At 44.6% G+C, this 16,327-nt stretch overlaps 1 protein-coding gene across 2 annotated transcripts in view; it reads right to left on the bottom strand.

Annotated features, from left to right (window-relative positions):
- The window catches only part of RFWD3 (ring finger and WD repeat domain 3), a 265,518-nt gene that overhangs the window by 161,071 nt on the left and 88,120 nt on the right, over positions 1–16,327 (bottom strand). For both annotated transcript variants that reach the window (XM_069217624.1, XM_069217623.1), the window contains exons 8-9: positions 12,359–12,593; positions 3,670–3,820 (exon numbers count right to left, since the gene is read on the bottom strand). In XM_069217624.1, the coding sequence (XP_069073725.1) occupies positions 3,670–3,820; positions 12,359–12,593 (386 nt within the window). The remainder of the gene's footprint in view (positions 1–3,669; positions 3,821–12,358; positions 12,594–16,327) is intronic.

The raw sequence follows: 16,327 nt of genomic DNA on the forward strand, positions 1-16,327 counted from the left end.
CCCCTCCTCCTTGAGCCCACTTTTATCACCTTGCTCATATAGCAAGCTGCTTTCACTTTTTATAGGGGAAATTGCATAAGGTAGAATCACAGAGCAGTTAGGTAAAGAAAAAAAAAAAAAAAAAAAACCCATCCACAGGGTCCTTCAAGAAGTCAGTTTTGTGGGGGAAGTTCGCTGATTTTTTAAACCTTTGAAAGAAAAGGGTTATAGGGGAAATCAAGGATTGATGTTCGGACTTCATTTTTGCTTCCCATTTTGGTGTTGAAGGCGAAGAGGAGGGTTTATAGAGCTTCTTGCTTCTCCTGGCTTGCGGCTAAAAAGCCCTTTCTTTCCCTGATTTCATCTTCACCGTCTATAAAGTTTTCCTTTAGTTTTTCCTTCTTGCTTCTTTCTTGTCTGATAAACGTGCTGCCACACCTCGGGGTTTGAGGGGCACGTGTGGTCCTCCTCAAGTGCTGCCCAAATTTACTGCTGGCTCCTGTTAGGGCTGCTAGGGGTCTAGGCAGGCCTGCTGTGTCAGGCCAAGGGGTCCCACTGAGGCCAGCTGGGTCTTCCTCCGGGACTTCCAGAGAACCCTTGGATTTGTGAACGTGCCACCCCACCTCGGCTGTTGAGGGGCACAAACACACGCAGAATTCCTTGAATCTATTTCTGGATCCTGCTGGCCCCAATGGCAAAACTGCTATAGATCTGAGTGACCCTTGGGCACTTGGTAGTTTATGAGGGTTTGTATTCGTTTTTAGTTTGATGTTTTGATGGCTTTTGACTTAGTTCATAGTATGGCAAGTGGGACAGATTCACCTCCACAAGCCGCACCCAGACCTGGCTGGGACGCTTCTGTGGTGGCCTGGACTCGCCTGACCTTGCCTACACTACCCTACCGCATTCGCAGTATGGCAGTGTAGCAGTGCAGCTATAAGGTAGATGGTGTGGCAGTGTGGCGATCAGCAAGGATTTGGCAGAGAACAAGAAACAAGGAGCAGGAGCAACTCAGATTTTCTTCAGGAGAGGACTACAGTTGGATCTAGGGCTTTTAAATGTCAATACCAATTCCTAGATGACAAACGCAGAATGTCAGTGATTGTCAGAGCATTAGCTGCTCGTGCTGCACCTGCAAGGATTGGCCATAGTTACAAGTAGCAGGAGTGGAGGTGGCAGCACAGGGGTTTTGTCAATTAATATTGCCCAGATAGGGTCGCCACAAGCATAGACCACTAGCAATTGAAGTAAAAAGGTTTTGAAAAAACTTCCAGAACCATGCAGCTACTCAGTGCCCAGCTGCTAGGGACTGCGAGGCTGACTGATGGTGTTGTACCTTTTTTGCCTGCTCCTCCGTGGGCATTTCCATGACCTGACTCCGCTTTACACAGCTGTTTCACCGCCACTGGTCCGCCACCTCCGACCGTTCCACAAGCACCGCGGGACCCGCCCGGAGCTCAGGAGTCTAACCACTTTCGACCGCCTCAGTCTGTCCGCCCCTTCTAACAGCTGATGCCAGTAAGGGGTAGATTCGAGCCCCTCGAGAGCCCGTCTGCCTCCGTCCGCCTCACCAGCCCTTCCAGGCGGCCACCAATGCAGACACGCTGTATCTGAGCTTGCCCATACAGCTGGGGTGGAATCCCGAGCCTCTGGAGCGGAAGCGTGAGCCAAGGGCAGGCTGCTCTCCCTCCTCACCACAAACGCCGAATGTGCGCCACGCAGATCAGCAATCGACACAAAGGAAGGACCTTAATGTAGTAGTTCTCCTTTGAATAGCTGGGGGCTAATCCTTCAATGAGGATTGCTAAAACTTGCAACTCTCCCGATCAGAAGTGGTCTATGGAGAGAAGTCAGTGTTTAAGGCTACAGTTGTGTTATTTCACTGGAAAGTTATTTCCAATACCATACAAGTCTGATGGTTTATTATGAAACATTATGACAAAGGCAGCAGGTCTGGCTTATTTATAGTGAAAAGAGTTTGCTAAAGTTCAAATGCCTTTAATAATTGATTGTTACCACAATTTGTTACAAAATGAAATCTCAGCTTAACGTAGCAGGCAAGGGTTTGACTGTTGGTGACCCACTCAAACATATCGTGACGGCAGAAGATTTGCACTACAATAGACCCTCATAGGAAGGAGTATACGTTATTATGACAACTGCACTTTTGAACAAGTTTGAAGCTTCATTACAGTATACCTAAATAATTGCCTTAGTGCTCAATACAGCAGGTCTGAGTTAGTTATGATAAAGACAATGATAAAGGCAGGCTATAAGTCGATTGGGTAATTTGGCTAAAGTCACTTCAGAAGCCATAGGGCTGATCTGTTATATTATGAAAACTCACAACAAAGGCTGTAGGTTTTGTTTATTTATTTAAAAAAAACAAAAAACACAAGTTAAAGCCAACAGGGCTTTATTGGTGGGCCATGCACTGTGTTAAAGCCAACAGACATGCATCATGATACATCAAAACTCATTACCTTTATAGGCAAGGGTTTAGGTGCCAATTAACCCATTTGACAACACGAAGGGGTAGAAGATTTGCACTGTTATAACTCTTGCTAGATAGACTTAGGTTTCTGCTAGGATCTTGTTATCAACCACATTCACTGAAATAAATACATACATGTGTATAAATATATATCCCCACACACATACATAGAGGGGGCTTTCAGTCCTCTACTGTTACTGAATGCCTGTAGGAGTGCCATTTACACACTGCTTCCATTCATGGCAGCATGGGATAATTGGTCAACCCACTTCAGCCACTGGCTCTCTTCTGCTCTGTGAGTGATGCTATTTGTCTGAACACTAGTCTGCACTTGGCTGAAAATGAGGGTACTGCAAATGCCTAGAAGGGTGGGAAATTATTTTGTTTTACATTCTCTACTTTTAAAGAGTCCCCTTTTAGCCCTTTACTTCTCTTCTTTATATTGTCATTTTTTTAGCATGTTACAGTTCCTCACATTGCAGTAAATAATTGTTTGCTTGCTGTTCATTTAATCTGCAGTGAGCCACACTCTGCACGACAAACTGTGTCAAAATCAGGCGACCCTCATAGAATGGTGCTGGCCATAGCGTATCAATCATTGTTTTACCATCCCAAGAGGATCAACACTTTGGTTCTAAATGTTTCTGTCATGCTGGAACTACAACACAGTCATACACTATGTACAAAATCCTTGCAAGATGACCACCCACTAATATGTTTAATTTTACTTATTACTGTAAACAGGTACCCAAAATGTTTATGCAGCAGCAGGTTCCCTTTTCTCTACTTGTATTCTTTTAATTTATCTTGTATATGTTGCTGTGCTTGAGTATGTGTATATTTGACTATGGACTGTTTAAGTGGGTGAATGTAAGAATGACTTACTGGGTAGATAAATGGATTAATGAGTGATACTACATGTATAATAGTTTTTTGAGTGTCTACACCTACCAATGACTGAAAGGCATTTTCATTTATAAGTCAGATCTATTGGCAATGCCAGTGCTTGTTTTTCATTGGTGTGGCAGAATAAGTTGAAAATGCAGCATACTGAGGGCTCAAGGAGTCCTAACAGGAACCTAAAATGGTGTGTTATAAGAGATCTGCACAAGGGAGATGGGAAGGGGCTGCTTGCCAATTTGAAATCAACGATGAAGAACAGCTCCATGCATGGTGATTATATTAAACACATTTACCTGGTCAGTTTGACTGTATTGTCCAGAGCAGCAGAGAGAAGCAAGCCGTCTGTTTGGTTGCTGAATGCCAGCCCACGGATCTGCTTAGAGTGGATTGGTACGTACTGGCTACTCTTCATGTTGGCTGCACTAATCTTCTTGATCCCACAGCCTTGGATAAACAGAAAGAGGCAAAGAGAAAATGGAATAAGCCTCTAAAATCCACTACCATAAATAGCACTGCTCAATTATATAAAAATATAGAATAAAAGCACCAAGATGTTCATCCAAAAAATAAGTCTTTGCCCCCCCCACCCCCAAATAAAAAAAGAGTACATTGAAGTACACAGTTGGAAAGGTAGAAAATACAACTACTTACCTATTGCCTCAGTGCTCTCCCATTTAACAAATACATTAAATTCCAAAAGCGGACAGATGAGAACCTAGATATTAGGTTGAATCTCTGTAGGAAGCTGGCCCTTTATGTGGTATGTCAATACCGTATAAAGGGTCCACGGGTTCCCCAGTGAGTGGACAGGGCTTGCTATGCAATCCCAAAGTGCTCTATTTGGGGGTAGTGTGGTAGAGCAGCATTAGGCTTAAAACAGTGGAGTGCAAGACATCTACAAATACAAACAATAGTTAATAAATGAGAAGGAGATTCACACCAATTTATAACAAGCATTTGCAATACAATAGGCCCTGCATTTTCTTGAGTTAGAGCTATTGGCATTGTAAATTCAGAACTGGACTTTTTTTGCCATACAAATTGCTCAACCCTGCCTCATAATTTTGTCTTTTGCTGCTATGTTTTGGTGGTCTCGGGCAGCTACTAACATCAGAAATCACAAGCCCTTGAGGAGAGATGAGAAGATGACTGCACTACCTTGAGTTGTGTAAACGTCTGAACAGAAATTGGAAAATAAGGCTGGAAAAGTAATTTTCTTTTTATGTTAACAGAATTAAAATTATTTCGAGCATTTTTGACTCGCACACCAACAAATCTCTAATGATGTTAACAGTAGCAGAGCAGCCTGAGAATATTTATGGCCCCAATAAAGGAGATAAGCAATGCCCTGTGTGCAGATGTTGCTGAGGCCTGGAGAGGGAGAATGCAGATGAGTTTCTGCAAGTTTCACATCATTGCTTCTAGGTTTAGATATATTCTACAGAAAGGGCATATTGTGGCTTTTGTGAGCTAAATGTTTAGACACCGGATGTTTCTTTTGTAAAATTAGCTTATTTTAGGAGCCAGAGGTAAACGAGGACACTACTGGGATAAAGCCAAAATAAATATAAATGTCAGGGTCATGGGAGAAGGTGGGAGGAATGGAATGCTGCAATATCATACAGGCAGTTACCAGCCTAAAACATCCACAGTGAAAAGGGAGCAACAAAGAAATAACAAAAGTAGTCTGTGACCGCAACAGATAAAGAAACCAACGTGGAATAATACAGGAGTTGGTTACTGCTCTGAAACAGAAAAAGGAGGGAGAAAAAGGCAGAACTGACCACTAGTGAGCAAGAATTTTTAAAAGGACACTGAAATCAACAAATGAAATTGCTTTAAGCTATAAGAAGTATATTAAGAAGTATGCACAGCATCTTTATATATAATTAGGCATCAGAAACAAATTGTTCAGGGAAGTACGTTTTTAAGCAGGAATGCAAGTCACTTTAAAAAATGGACGCAGTGCAATTTCTGAGTTCTGCAATGTTATCCTATGGGAGGAAAACAAGTTCAGAAAACGGAGAGAGAACAGCGACTTACAAGACCAATCTCCAGGAATTAAGGTGAGTAGTGGGCAAGGTCCCAGGCAACACCCACAGTAGACCCTCATCGGTACTGGGGCGGCCGAGTGCAGAGTGCAAAACAGCATCGGGTGCCCAATGAGTTCCTGTAGGGATCGGTCACTGTGAAAAGAGGCTGAAGGCTCTGACCAGGAGTACAGTCTGGCTGAACCAACAGCGAGGCTCAGGCCAGACGATGCTCTGGCACAGATCAGACAACTCCTTTGGTACCTCTTCTCCACGGTCAGGGGTGACTGGTGCAGTGTGTGTTCCTCAATGTTGGGGTTTTCTGACCGGAGCGGTTGAGGTAGAGGGGTTTGCGTGAAGAGGCTGCAGTCTTCCTCTGGGAGTCCAGGAGGGGTGAATCCACAATGGACTCGGACTCTGGAGGGCTCAGGAACCTTGTTGGCACCAATGGTCCACTTCAAATCGGGTCAGAGACAGCAGGTGCTGGGGTGATTTCAGGTGTCAGGTTTTGGTGCTTCCAGAGGCTTCAGAGTCTCCTCTTTTGGAGTTTGTTGGAAAACAGGTCTGCTATTCATGGGAGATCTTGAGTCTTTTTTTGAAGACAGGCAGTCCTCCTGGGTTTCTGGAGTGACAGCTGCAGCCGGAACTGACTTTGGTGCAAATTTCAACAAGGGATGCAGACAGGCCGGCGCAGTTGGTGCCAGGTCAGCTGCTTCTTTTGTTCTCTTCTGTTGTCGCAGCTCTTCTGTGCCCCTTGTCTTCTTAGGTAATTAGGATCGGCCTCTCTGGTGCCAGAGGCTCCAATAAATACTGAATTTAGGGGTGTTAGTGGTGTGTAGGGTAGTAGCCAATGGGCTACTGACCTTTGGTGTAACTGCGCCCCCTTATATGACCACTTTCTGTGGGAAGTGGGCATAACACTACCCCCACGTCATCCTGTCTGAAGGGGTTTTACACCCTCTTGCCAGACAAGCTTTTATTCTGGGCCTCCTGAGAGGAGAAGGCTGTCACCCTAGGTGTCCAGAACAGTCTCTCGGTTGGCAGGCGAGTAGTACCTAGACTGTGAGAACACCAGAGGCTGGTATGGTTCAGGGGGCACCTCTAAGGAACCCTCTGGGTGCAAGTATTGATAAATCCAACACTGGCATTGGTTCACCAACCAGATGTGGATACTAAAAATCCCTATCTTCAATGAAGCCATCATGTAGATGGGGAACTCTTCTTTACCAGTGTCCAGCACATACATTTAAAATGGCTTCCCTGGTAACTTACTACGTCTGTGAATTGACAAAAGACATAGCAGGGGAATATCTGCTTGTGCAGATATGCACTCACGTGTAATATAACGCACACTGCTTGCAGTGTTAAGGAACATGGCACACAGGCTGTGTGCCATATCGTGTTTTCACTTTTGTGTGCACCAAAACACATACCCTACAAAGGCAGCCTGTCATGTGCTTGGTGAGGAGTCTTGTAGGGTGGCACAATTCACGCTGCAGCCCTTAGGGACCCTCTTTAGTACCCCAGGTCCAAGGTACCAGAGGTACCATTTACTAGTGACTTACAGAGGGTGCTAAATGTTTTGCCAACTGTGGAAACAACTATGTAGTTTTGGTAAACAGCTGGTTAGCAGGAACGCAGCTCACTTTAGACAAAATCATATCACCTACCAGGCAAAAAGTGGGGCGTAACCATTCAAAAAGAGGCACTATGAAAAACATGATGTCCTCCCAAACAAAAGAGGATGAAACTAACTTTTCCCAAGAGAGTCTTCATCTTCTAAGTAGAAGAACATGGAAAGGTCATCTGCGCTGGCATAGTCAGTCCCAGGTCGGTGTTCCACTATGAAGTCCATTCCCTGTAGGGAGATGGACCACCTTAACAGTTTGCGATTTTAACCTTTCATTTGCATTAGCCATCTGAATGGCCTGTGGTCATTTTGAACACAGAAGTGAGAGCCAAACAAGTATGGCCTCACCTTCTTCGGCTAAACCACAGCAAAGGTTTCCCTCTCCATGGTACTCTAACACTGCTCTCTGAGGAGTAACCTTCTGCTAATGAAAGCAACAGGTCGGTCATGGCCATCATCATTGATTTGGGATAGGACTGCCCCTATCCCATGTTCAGAGGTATCTGTCTGCACTATGAACTGTTGGTGTAATCTGGAGCTTTTTGAACAGGTGCGAGCACATTGCTTCCTTCAGAGCGTCAAAGGCCTTTTGACAATTCACTGTCTAGTTCACTTTCTTAGGCATCTTTTTGGACGTCATGTTCTGTGAGAAGTGCCACAATGGTGTCATAACCTTCCACGAACCTCCTGCAGTACCCAGTGAAACCAAGGAATGCCCTGATTTGGGTCTGGGTGGTTTGAGTTACCCAGTCTAAAATTGGCAGATCTTGGATTTTAGTGGTTGAACTTGGCCTCCACCTACAAGGTGACCCCCAAGCATACAACCTGACCCTGCCCTATCTGGCATTTGCTTACCTTGATATTGAGAATTGCACTTTTCAGAGCCTCTTGGGTCTAATCCCAGGTGGATCAGGTGATCCCTCCCAGGTGGAGTTGAAGAAAGCAATATCATCAAGGTATGCTGCACTAAAGTAGCCCAATCTAGCCAGGACTCTGTTCACAAACCTCTGGAAGGTGGCAGGGGCATTCTTTGATCCAAAAGGCATAACAGTAAACTGATAATGCCCATCTGGAGTGGAGAACGCTGGTTTCTCTTTTGCTCCTGGGGTCAGACCTCAATGCCATTACATTGATTGGAGATCAAAAGTACTGAGATATTTGGCTGCCCCTAACCTGTCAATTAGTTCATCAGCCCTAGGATTTGGGTGTGCATCTGCTTTGTTCACAGCACTGAGGCCCCTGGAGTCCACATGCAACCTAATTTCTCGCTTCCAACCCTGGGAATGGGGCATGGAGACTAAGACATTTGGGTTGGCCAGGGGCTTTCAGAGTGCCCAATGACTCCAAATGCCAGCAGCTTGCTTACTTCACATTTGATGCTTTTTGACATGATCAGATTATCTGAAGATTGTTTATGGATAAGCTGTCCCCAGTGTCCACCAGGGGTCAAAAAGAACTACTCAGCATACTGATGCAACACATGTCTGCAGTGAGTCTGCTGTTGGTCAGTGAGGGTGTATGGAAGGACTACTGCTTCAACTGAGCCATCTTTGGGGTTGCTGGTGAGGAGATCAGGGAGAGGTTCACTCTCAGCTTCCTGTCTCCAAACAGTGACCATGGTCACCTCAGCGGTCATTATAGGGTTTTAGGAGATTGACTCTTGCAGGAACCCTAAAAGAATTATCCATGTCAAAGTCCATCAGGTAGATGTCTTACCATTTTCTATCTAGGATAGGGTAGGGTTCACTCCATTTGTCCTGGAGGGCGCTAGAAGCCACATTCTCCAAAACCTACACCTTATGCCCTGTTTGAATCTTCACTAGTGCAGCCTTTTGGTCATATCAGAGCTGCTGGAGCTCTTGGCTGGCTTCGGGGTTTTTAATATGCATTTTTTTTTTGTACTCAGCCATTCGAGAACTAAGGCCAAGCACATAGTCAACAATATCTTCTTTAGATTCTCGGTCTCTCCCAGCCCTCCTTCACAAGACAGGTGTCCCCCTACAGGATGCGCAAACAGAAGTTCAAAAGGGGAGAACCCTACTCCCTTCTGTGGCACTTCACCTGTAAGCAAAAAGCAGGCATGGAAGTAAGACATCCCATCTCCTCCTGAGTTTTTCAGGGAGTCCACTAATCATATCTTTCAATGTCTTGTTGAATTTCTCAATAAGGCCATTGGTTTGTTGGTGATATGGGGTAGTGAACTTCTAGGTCACACCACATGCAGCCCACATGTGTTTCAGTAAGCCAGACATGAGGCTCAGTTCCCGCTGGGCTGACAGGTCTTCTCCCCGAGGAGAGGGGACCTGATCTGGTATCTGCTTAGAAGCTGGTTTCCCCGACTTCTTTCCCTTTCTCTTGGTAGGTTGGGCCATGATTCCAGACTCCAAATCTACTTTTTCACCCTGAGCTTTGCACTGTGCTCTTGTATTTTCACACACCCATTCAAGTATACCCAGCATAGCTGTATGGCTCTTTCTTTTGACCTCAGCCAGTGCTGAGGACTCCACATAATCACCTAGCAGACACTGTAAAGGAAATGCAGGAGATATCACCACCTTCTTTTGGCCGGTAAACCCCCCCCACCCACCTCCTGTACCCCCATTTTAAGGATGCCATCGCCATGGGATGCAACTTAGCCTGACTATCAGCATTGAGGATGGTATATGTCTCACCAGTCAAGCATTGGTCTGAAGACACCAGTAGCTCAGTCACCATGGTGGCACTGGCACCAATGTCTCAGGGCTTCAACTCTAACCCCATTCATATGTGGTTGTTGTCTGTATCTCTCCAGATTACTGGGGCAGACAGCCAGGGCAGCTACATCCACCCCACCCTCTAAAACTAGAGTTGCCTCAGTGTGCTCATTGACATGGTCAGGACCCACCTGGAATCCCATCTGGAGACTGTCCACTGCATTTACTGCAGGTGCCTTCAAGGCTATCCTCTTGGTTAACTTCTGAAGATCTGCATCTAACTCTTCTGAGACACTACTAGAAGTGTTCTTAGTGGAGGTATTGACTGAGGGGGCAGAGCTGGTGTCATCTTCGACTTCCTCTACCTCTGCATTTTCCTCCACTTCCCCAGTGGAGGGTGTGGGGGGTTCTACTTGAGAAAGTCTTATTCTCCGCCACCAATTGCTAAAGATGATTTCTTTTGGGTTGAGGCCTTGTGGCAAGTTTCCATGCTTTAGAGAGCTCCTTAAGTTGGGGTACCTGAAGATGCTAATAGGGTGCCTGGTTTAGTTCCTGGAAAGGCCCTTGCTCAAACATGGTGTTTAAAGTATTTGGGACCTTTTAAAGGACTTACAAAACAATTGCTAAGTACTTTTCTAAAGGGCCTAACGTACTTTACTATTTTTAGTTCTAAAGAGGTTTGCTTAACCAAGGCCCTACAGTTATTTAAAACAATTTAGAAAAAAAAATTAAAAAGTGGAAAAAACTTAAATACATTTTTTGGATTCCTCTTTGGAATCACTTATCAACCAAGCAGTACATTTGATGTCAAGTCTTGTATCCCAAAAGTTGCACAACCAATGTAGGAAACTGACCCTTTATGTGGTAAGTCAATACCGTGTGACGGGTCCAGGGGTTCCTCAGTGAAGGGACAGGGCTTGCTATGCAATCCCAAAGTGCTCTATTTCGGGCTAGTGTGTTTATGACGAATCGCCATTGGTGCAGAATTTGACAAGGGATACAGGCAGGCTGGAAGGTTTGGTACCAGGTCAACTGCTTCTTTTCTCCTGCAGCTGTGACTCCAGAAACCCAGGTGGACTGACAGCCTTCGAAAAAGACTCAAGACCTCCAGTGAACAGAGGACCTGTTCTCCAGCAAACTCCAAAGAAGGGACTCTGAAGCCTCCGTAACTGCCAAAATCTGACACCTAAAGTCACCACTGCATCGTCCCTGACCTGAGTTGAAGTTGACCACCAGTGCCAACAAAGTTACTCAGGCCTCCAGAGTCAGAATCCATTGTGTTTTCACCCCTCCTGGACTCCCAACACCACCTGTAGCCTCTGCATGCAGCCCCCTTCTACCGCGACAGCTCTGGTAAGAAAAACCTGACAGCTAAAGACACTTCTGCACCCGTCGTCCCTGAGCCCTGGAGAAGCAGACCAAAGATGCCTATCTGTGCCCCAGCATCGTGAGGCCTGAGCCCCACTGTTGGTTCAGCCTGACTGGCCTTGTGGCCAGAGAGTGTAGCTTGCAGCCTCTTTCCGCAGTGACAGATTTCCATTGAAATACACCACCATCTCCAACTAGTGGGGTGCTGATCTACAGACGTTCTACAACCTTTTATCATTGTTGGTTCTCACTTCCTTCACAGGTAGTTTAGCCAGATCTCACTGCATTATAATGTCCTATTAAAATTCTAATGTTCCTGGGCATACTCTGCTTCAATGTTAGAGGCTACTCCATTTTTGACAGGGGAATCATCCAGCCTTGACCCCAGGCATTGGTACTAATTTTGCTAGGATCATTTCACACACTATAAAAGCAGGCCTCTTCCATGTGCTTTGATAAATCATGTGGGCTTTTGATCTGTTTAAAAAACAAAAAAAACAAAAAAGAAGGAGGAGGTACAAATTGGAGAAGGAGGCTGCTTGCCTTTTTCTGGTATGTATCTTTAGGGTTATCTTTGGAGATTATCCTCCAGCCCTGTCAGCACCTGTGCTATCCTTGTCAGCAAATGACATGGTCAGAGCATTGATTTCCCAAAATACTTTACTGGTCAAATGCCCCATAATGGTCATAGAGCTTTTGAAAATTAAATCCTAGCACACCTAAGCAGATTGAGTTTTTTTTTATTTTTTACTGATTGTCCATATCAGGTAACTTAATATCTACCATATCAAAACAGACAAAGAAATAGGATTAAAGGGAAGCTATCTTCACATGACCTGTGGTTGCTAAAAATGAAAACTAATGTGAGCTCTACTCCATATGTTATCAGTGACCATCTTTTTACTGGAAATATAAACACAATCTCAACGTAGAAAACAACATGTTTATGTGTTGATCCTGGATAGCCTGTCATGATGGTTCATGAAATCTGCGCCTAACCAGGTTATGCTGTATATCAATACAAAATAGTCAGCCAATAAACACAGATTTCATGCTCTTAATTTTTGTTAAGAAAAAGCAACAAAAAAAAATAATAAAAAAAATAAGCAATGCGATGTTTGGGAACAACTGTTTCGTAGTAGGATTATACATGGTACGTTAATCAAAAACTGATTCAAGGTACACATTTTTAATCCCATACTAATTTCCCCTCCCATAGTAAAAATCCATGTCTTTCATTGAGATATCCCAGTTGACATACCAGGCATAAGTGTGGCCTGAGGTGACGGCTGAGACACGGCAAGGCAGCTTAGACGGTCCGAGTATGACATGACACGGCAGTTACCAGTCTGTGAAATGAGGATAGCCTTCTCAAAATTGTATTTGTGCTGACTCTGCGTCTGCGACGATGACAAGGAGTTGAAAACACCAACACGGGAGCTGCTGGGTTGTTGGCTGGAGCTGGAGCTATGTTGGGCCATCAACGTTCGAAGTTCCTTTAAAAAAAGAAAATGCCCCGTTTTAGAGGTCAGGAGTTTTCTCAGTTTTTCAGAACCATTCTCATGTCAGGGAATATACTTTTTTAAACAATCTAAATGTTAACCATTCACAAAAGCCAGGTAAGTAATAGAAACAGACTGAAAAGCTAAAACATCATTTAGGGGGAAGGACAATAAAAGTCATTAAAAAGAGGAGTGAGAAGGACTGTCAATTAACGTTAAGAGTTGAAAGCAGTTACACATCAGAGCCAAAAATTAAGATACCTCTAAGCAGGGCTAAAGGCAGAAGAAAAACTAGCAACTTACATCAGGAAAGGAAAGCGGAAAGCACCAAAGATGGTGGTGGTAAAACTACCAAACCCAATCAGGGAAAAAAAAAGTGGTAAAGATGATCATCAGTATTAATAGGTAAGGCGATGGACAGAGGGCACAGCCTCCACTCAAAATCTAGGACTGTGAAACACTGGAGCAAATCAACCCATAATCAGGCGTTAAAGAAAGCCAAGGTAAATCATTAAGCGAATGCATGAGCGAACATGACAAGGCATGTATCAACTAACAGTAAAACGCCAAAAGAAGCAACAAACAATCCCCATGGACATATCTTGTCAACAACAGGTATGAGTATGCAAAGTAGGGTAAGACCAATCCACAAACTATCAAATAGGTGAGTGGAGAGCAGGAGCAAAAGCACCAATTTGCAGCTTAGATGAGAGGCCACAACCAATGCCACCAATCAGGATTTGAGCATAGGCAGGCAGCAGCAAGATACAGCAAGTCACAACACGCTTAAAGTGGAGTATATGAAATACCAAATTGAAAAAAAAAGGAAAAATACACAAAACCTAACAAGTGAGATAAGTAGCGTATACTTAGATAAGAGAAGAATGGGATGGAACTAAGCATCCAGTTCCGTGACCAGGTTTCAATGTTGTGTTTACAAGAATGAACTGACCACAAGTCAGGGACAACAGAATATTGCACAGAAACACAGAAAACGGTATTGGGTTAATGGGAAATCTAGGAGCGATGGTCCACAGAAGATATATCTGCACTGCACACGGCCAACGAAAATAATCAGTCAATGGTCATATACTTCAAGTAAGTAACTAAGAAATTCAAGCACATCTCACACTTTATCTAAAATGTTCAACCCAACTTCTTTCCCCTCTCATCGTTATTATGTACGTATGCATGTTTATGTTGTTACAAAAGCACAACCTAACGACCTAGCCAAAAGGCAGCGGAGTGCTGTACAGGATCAAGAAGGCATATAATCGCAGCATGTTCTCTGCTGTTATCCACTTAATGCAGATCAAGAGTCCCAGTAAATGAGGTTCAGGTCCATATCAGACCTCCGGTACATAGGGAAGAAAGTATCTCACAGGATGCTACATACAGAGACAAGCGACCCCTTAGGCAAAAGGGGGGGGGGGAGGAGATTAAAAACCACAAGACACCAGGGATTTTTTTTTTTATACCAACGCATAAGGGGAGCAAGGGCCACTCCCCAGGGGGGACAGAAACCTCTAGACACCAGGAATATATATATTTTTTTATTTACTTTATGTTTTTATGTATGGGGAGCGACCCCTTAGACAAGGTCGCTCCCCTGGGGGGCAAATTGTATTTAGGCCATTTCTGCCCCCTCCCCCTGCCCCGGGGGGCAGATCAGCATATTTTTGTTAGGCCAATCTGCCCGAAACCTCTAGACACCATGGATTGGTGTGTGTGTGTTTTGTCTGGGGGGCAGCCCCTTGGGCAAGGTTCACTCCCCATGGGGGCACATTATTGTTGGCCATAGCTGCCCCCCTTGGGGGCAGAATGGCCTATTTTTGGAAGGCCCACCTGCCCCCAAGGGGGGCAGAAAGACCACCAGAGACCAGGGAAGATTTGTTTTCAAAATAAGAGGTTGGGGGGTATGGCCATACCCCCCACCCCAAATAAATGGGGCCAAATTACTCCCGATCCACACCCCGGGGGGGGGGGGGGGAACAGAAAGTCTACTAGATGCCAGGGAATTAAAAAAAATAGTGGGGTGGTAGTTACCAATCAGTATGGGCCTGGTTATGCCCCCACCCAAACTGAATGGGCTTACCGTCGCGTGGGCTCTCATTTTCCTAAATGAGACTACTGGATTTCTAGGCAGCAGGATCGATAACGGTGTGGGGGACTGAGTCTGACCCACGTGTAAGGAACTCTGTCACCCTAAATCCGGTTTTTGCTCTGGCTAACTAGCAGTGCCTCATTTCTCCCACGGGGAAGAAATGATTAGGCAGCCGAGCGCATGACATCTTTGGAACTTCTCAGGGAAGTCGTGGTCACTCAGATCCAAATCAACTCTCTCATTTACAATATGGTCTCATATACAAATGACAAAGACAGTATAGGTTTTATATAATGTTTTAATAAAACAACTGTATTTTAGATAATAAGGCGTGAGCCGCAATAACCAGAACAATACAACACAGTAGGATTGAAATAGTCACCAGGAGAGTAAAACATAAGAACAAAGCTATCATATTTCCTAACAGTTTCTACTCTCCCTCTGCTTGTTCTATTTAGAGCACAGCATGTTAAGCTTCTAGCTTGCCTTTCCGAATCACCGGGGAGACATACGCCCTCATACCTGAGCAAAGGCCTGTGATCTGGTTCAGCATCTGCAACGAGGCAGTCAGCGTCTAGCTGTGGGTCTCTGGTTGGAATCTCTCTCTTGCATGTATTGGGACAAGGAAGTGATTTTATAACTAACATGTCATCGTGATCACAAAATGTCCCTACGCAGGAATGCCAAATCTAAACTCCTACCACGTCTGTCAGCAATGTACCAGACTGTATCCTTGACTGAAGCACAGAGTGAATATGTTATGAAGAACTCCAGTGCTGAAGTAGGCAAAACAGTGTGATATGAATAAAAAAACAACACCGTAGAACTGGCTATTTGAAAAATAACAGTACGAAGCCTAATAAAAAGCATTTAGAGCAAAGTGCACAGAGGCTCTAAGCTGTCAGCAAATGAATAAAATACATTCAGGGCAAAGTGCACAAAGGCCTAAAGCCTGAAGCTAATGCGCAAAGTATACGTAAAACTAACCACACTACACCCTCCCCTTGTCGGTAGCAAGTGGTTCCAATAACATAAAAACAAGCCCCAAATATAAGCAATATATTTCGACAAGGTAAGAAGACAACAAAGTCATAAATTTAGGAAACATGTGACGATAAAGCCAAATTCAATATAGTGTCAAATTTGCCAAAAAAAAAAAAAATCCAATTTGTCAGACAGAAGCAATAGAACGGAGGAGCTCCTCCACTTCGATATATGTTAATATCGGAAGATCCACGCCACAAAGCACCATGGAGCAGGTGTGTTCCAAAGCCCCAAAACCATTCAGGGCGGCACCCCGTGCAGGGCCAATGAAAGAGACAATACCATCTTCCTCCAGGAAGGGAATCTCATAAACCGCCTCACGAAGCAAACGCAACCGTAGTGCACAAGTCTGGGAATTAGCCCTAATCGGGAACATCAACAGATCAGGATCGACCACTGGAGGGCGCTGCAGTGAGAGACAGAAAGCCAGTGCATGTTCAAACGAGCACCAAAGGCACCGAAATACGGGTTGCACACAATCCAAAACCGGTCTGAATGACAGAGACCAGTCACACTCCAAATGGCCCAGGAGTGTAGCTCCAAAATGCTGCATCATGCGTTCACGACACAGCTGCGCTGA

The sequence above is a fragment of the Pleurodeles waltl genome, chromosome 12, assembly GCF_031143425.1.
Source record: "Pleurodeles waltl isolate 20211129_DDA chromosome 12, aPleWal1.hap1.20221129, whole genome shotgun sequence".
Classification (NCBI taxonomy): domain Eukaryota; kingdom Metazoa; phylum Chordata; class Amphibia; order Caudata; family Salamandridae; genus Pleurodeles; species Pleurodeles waltl.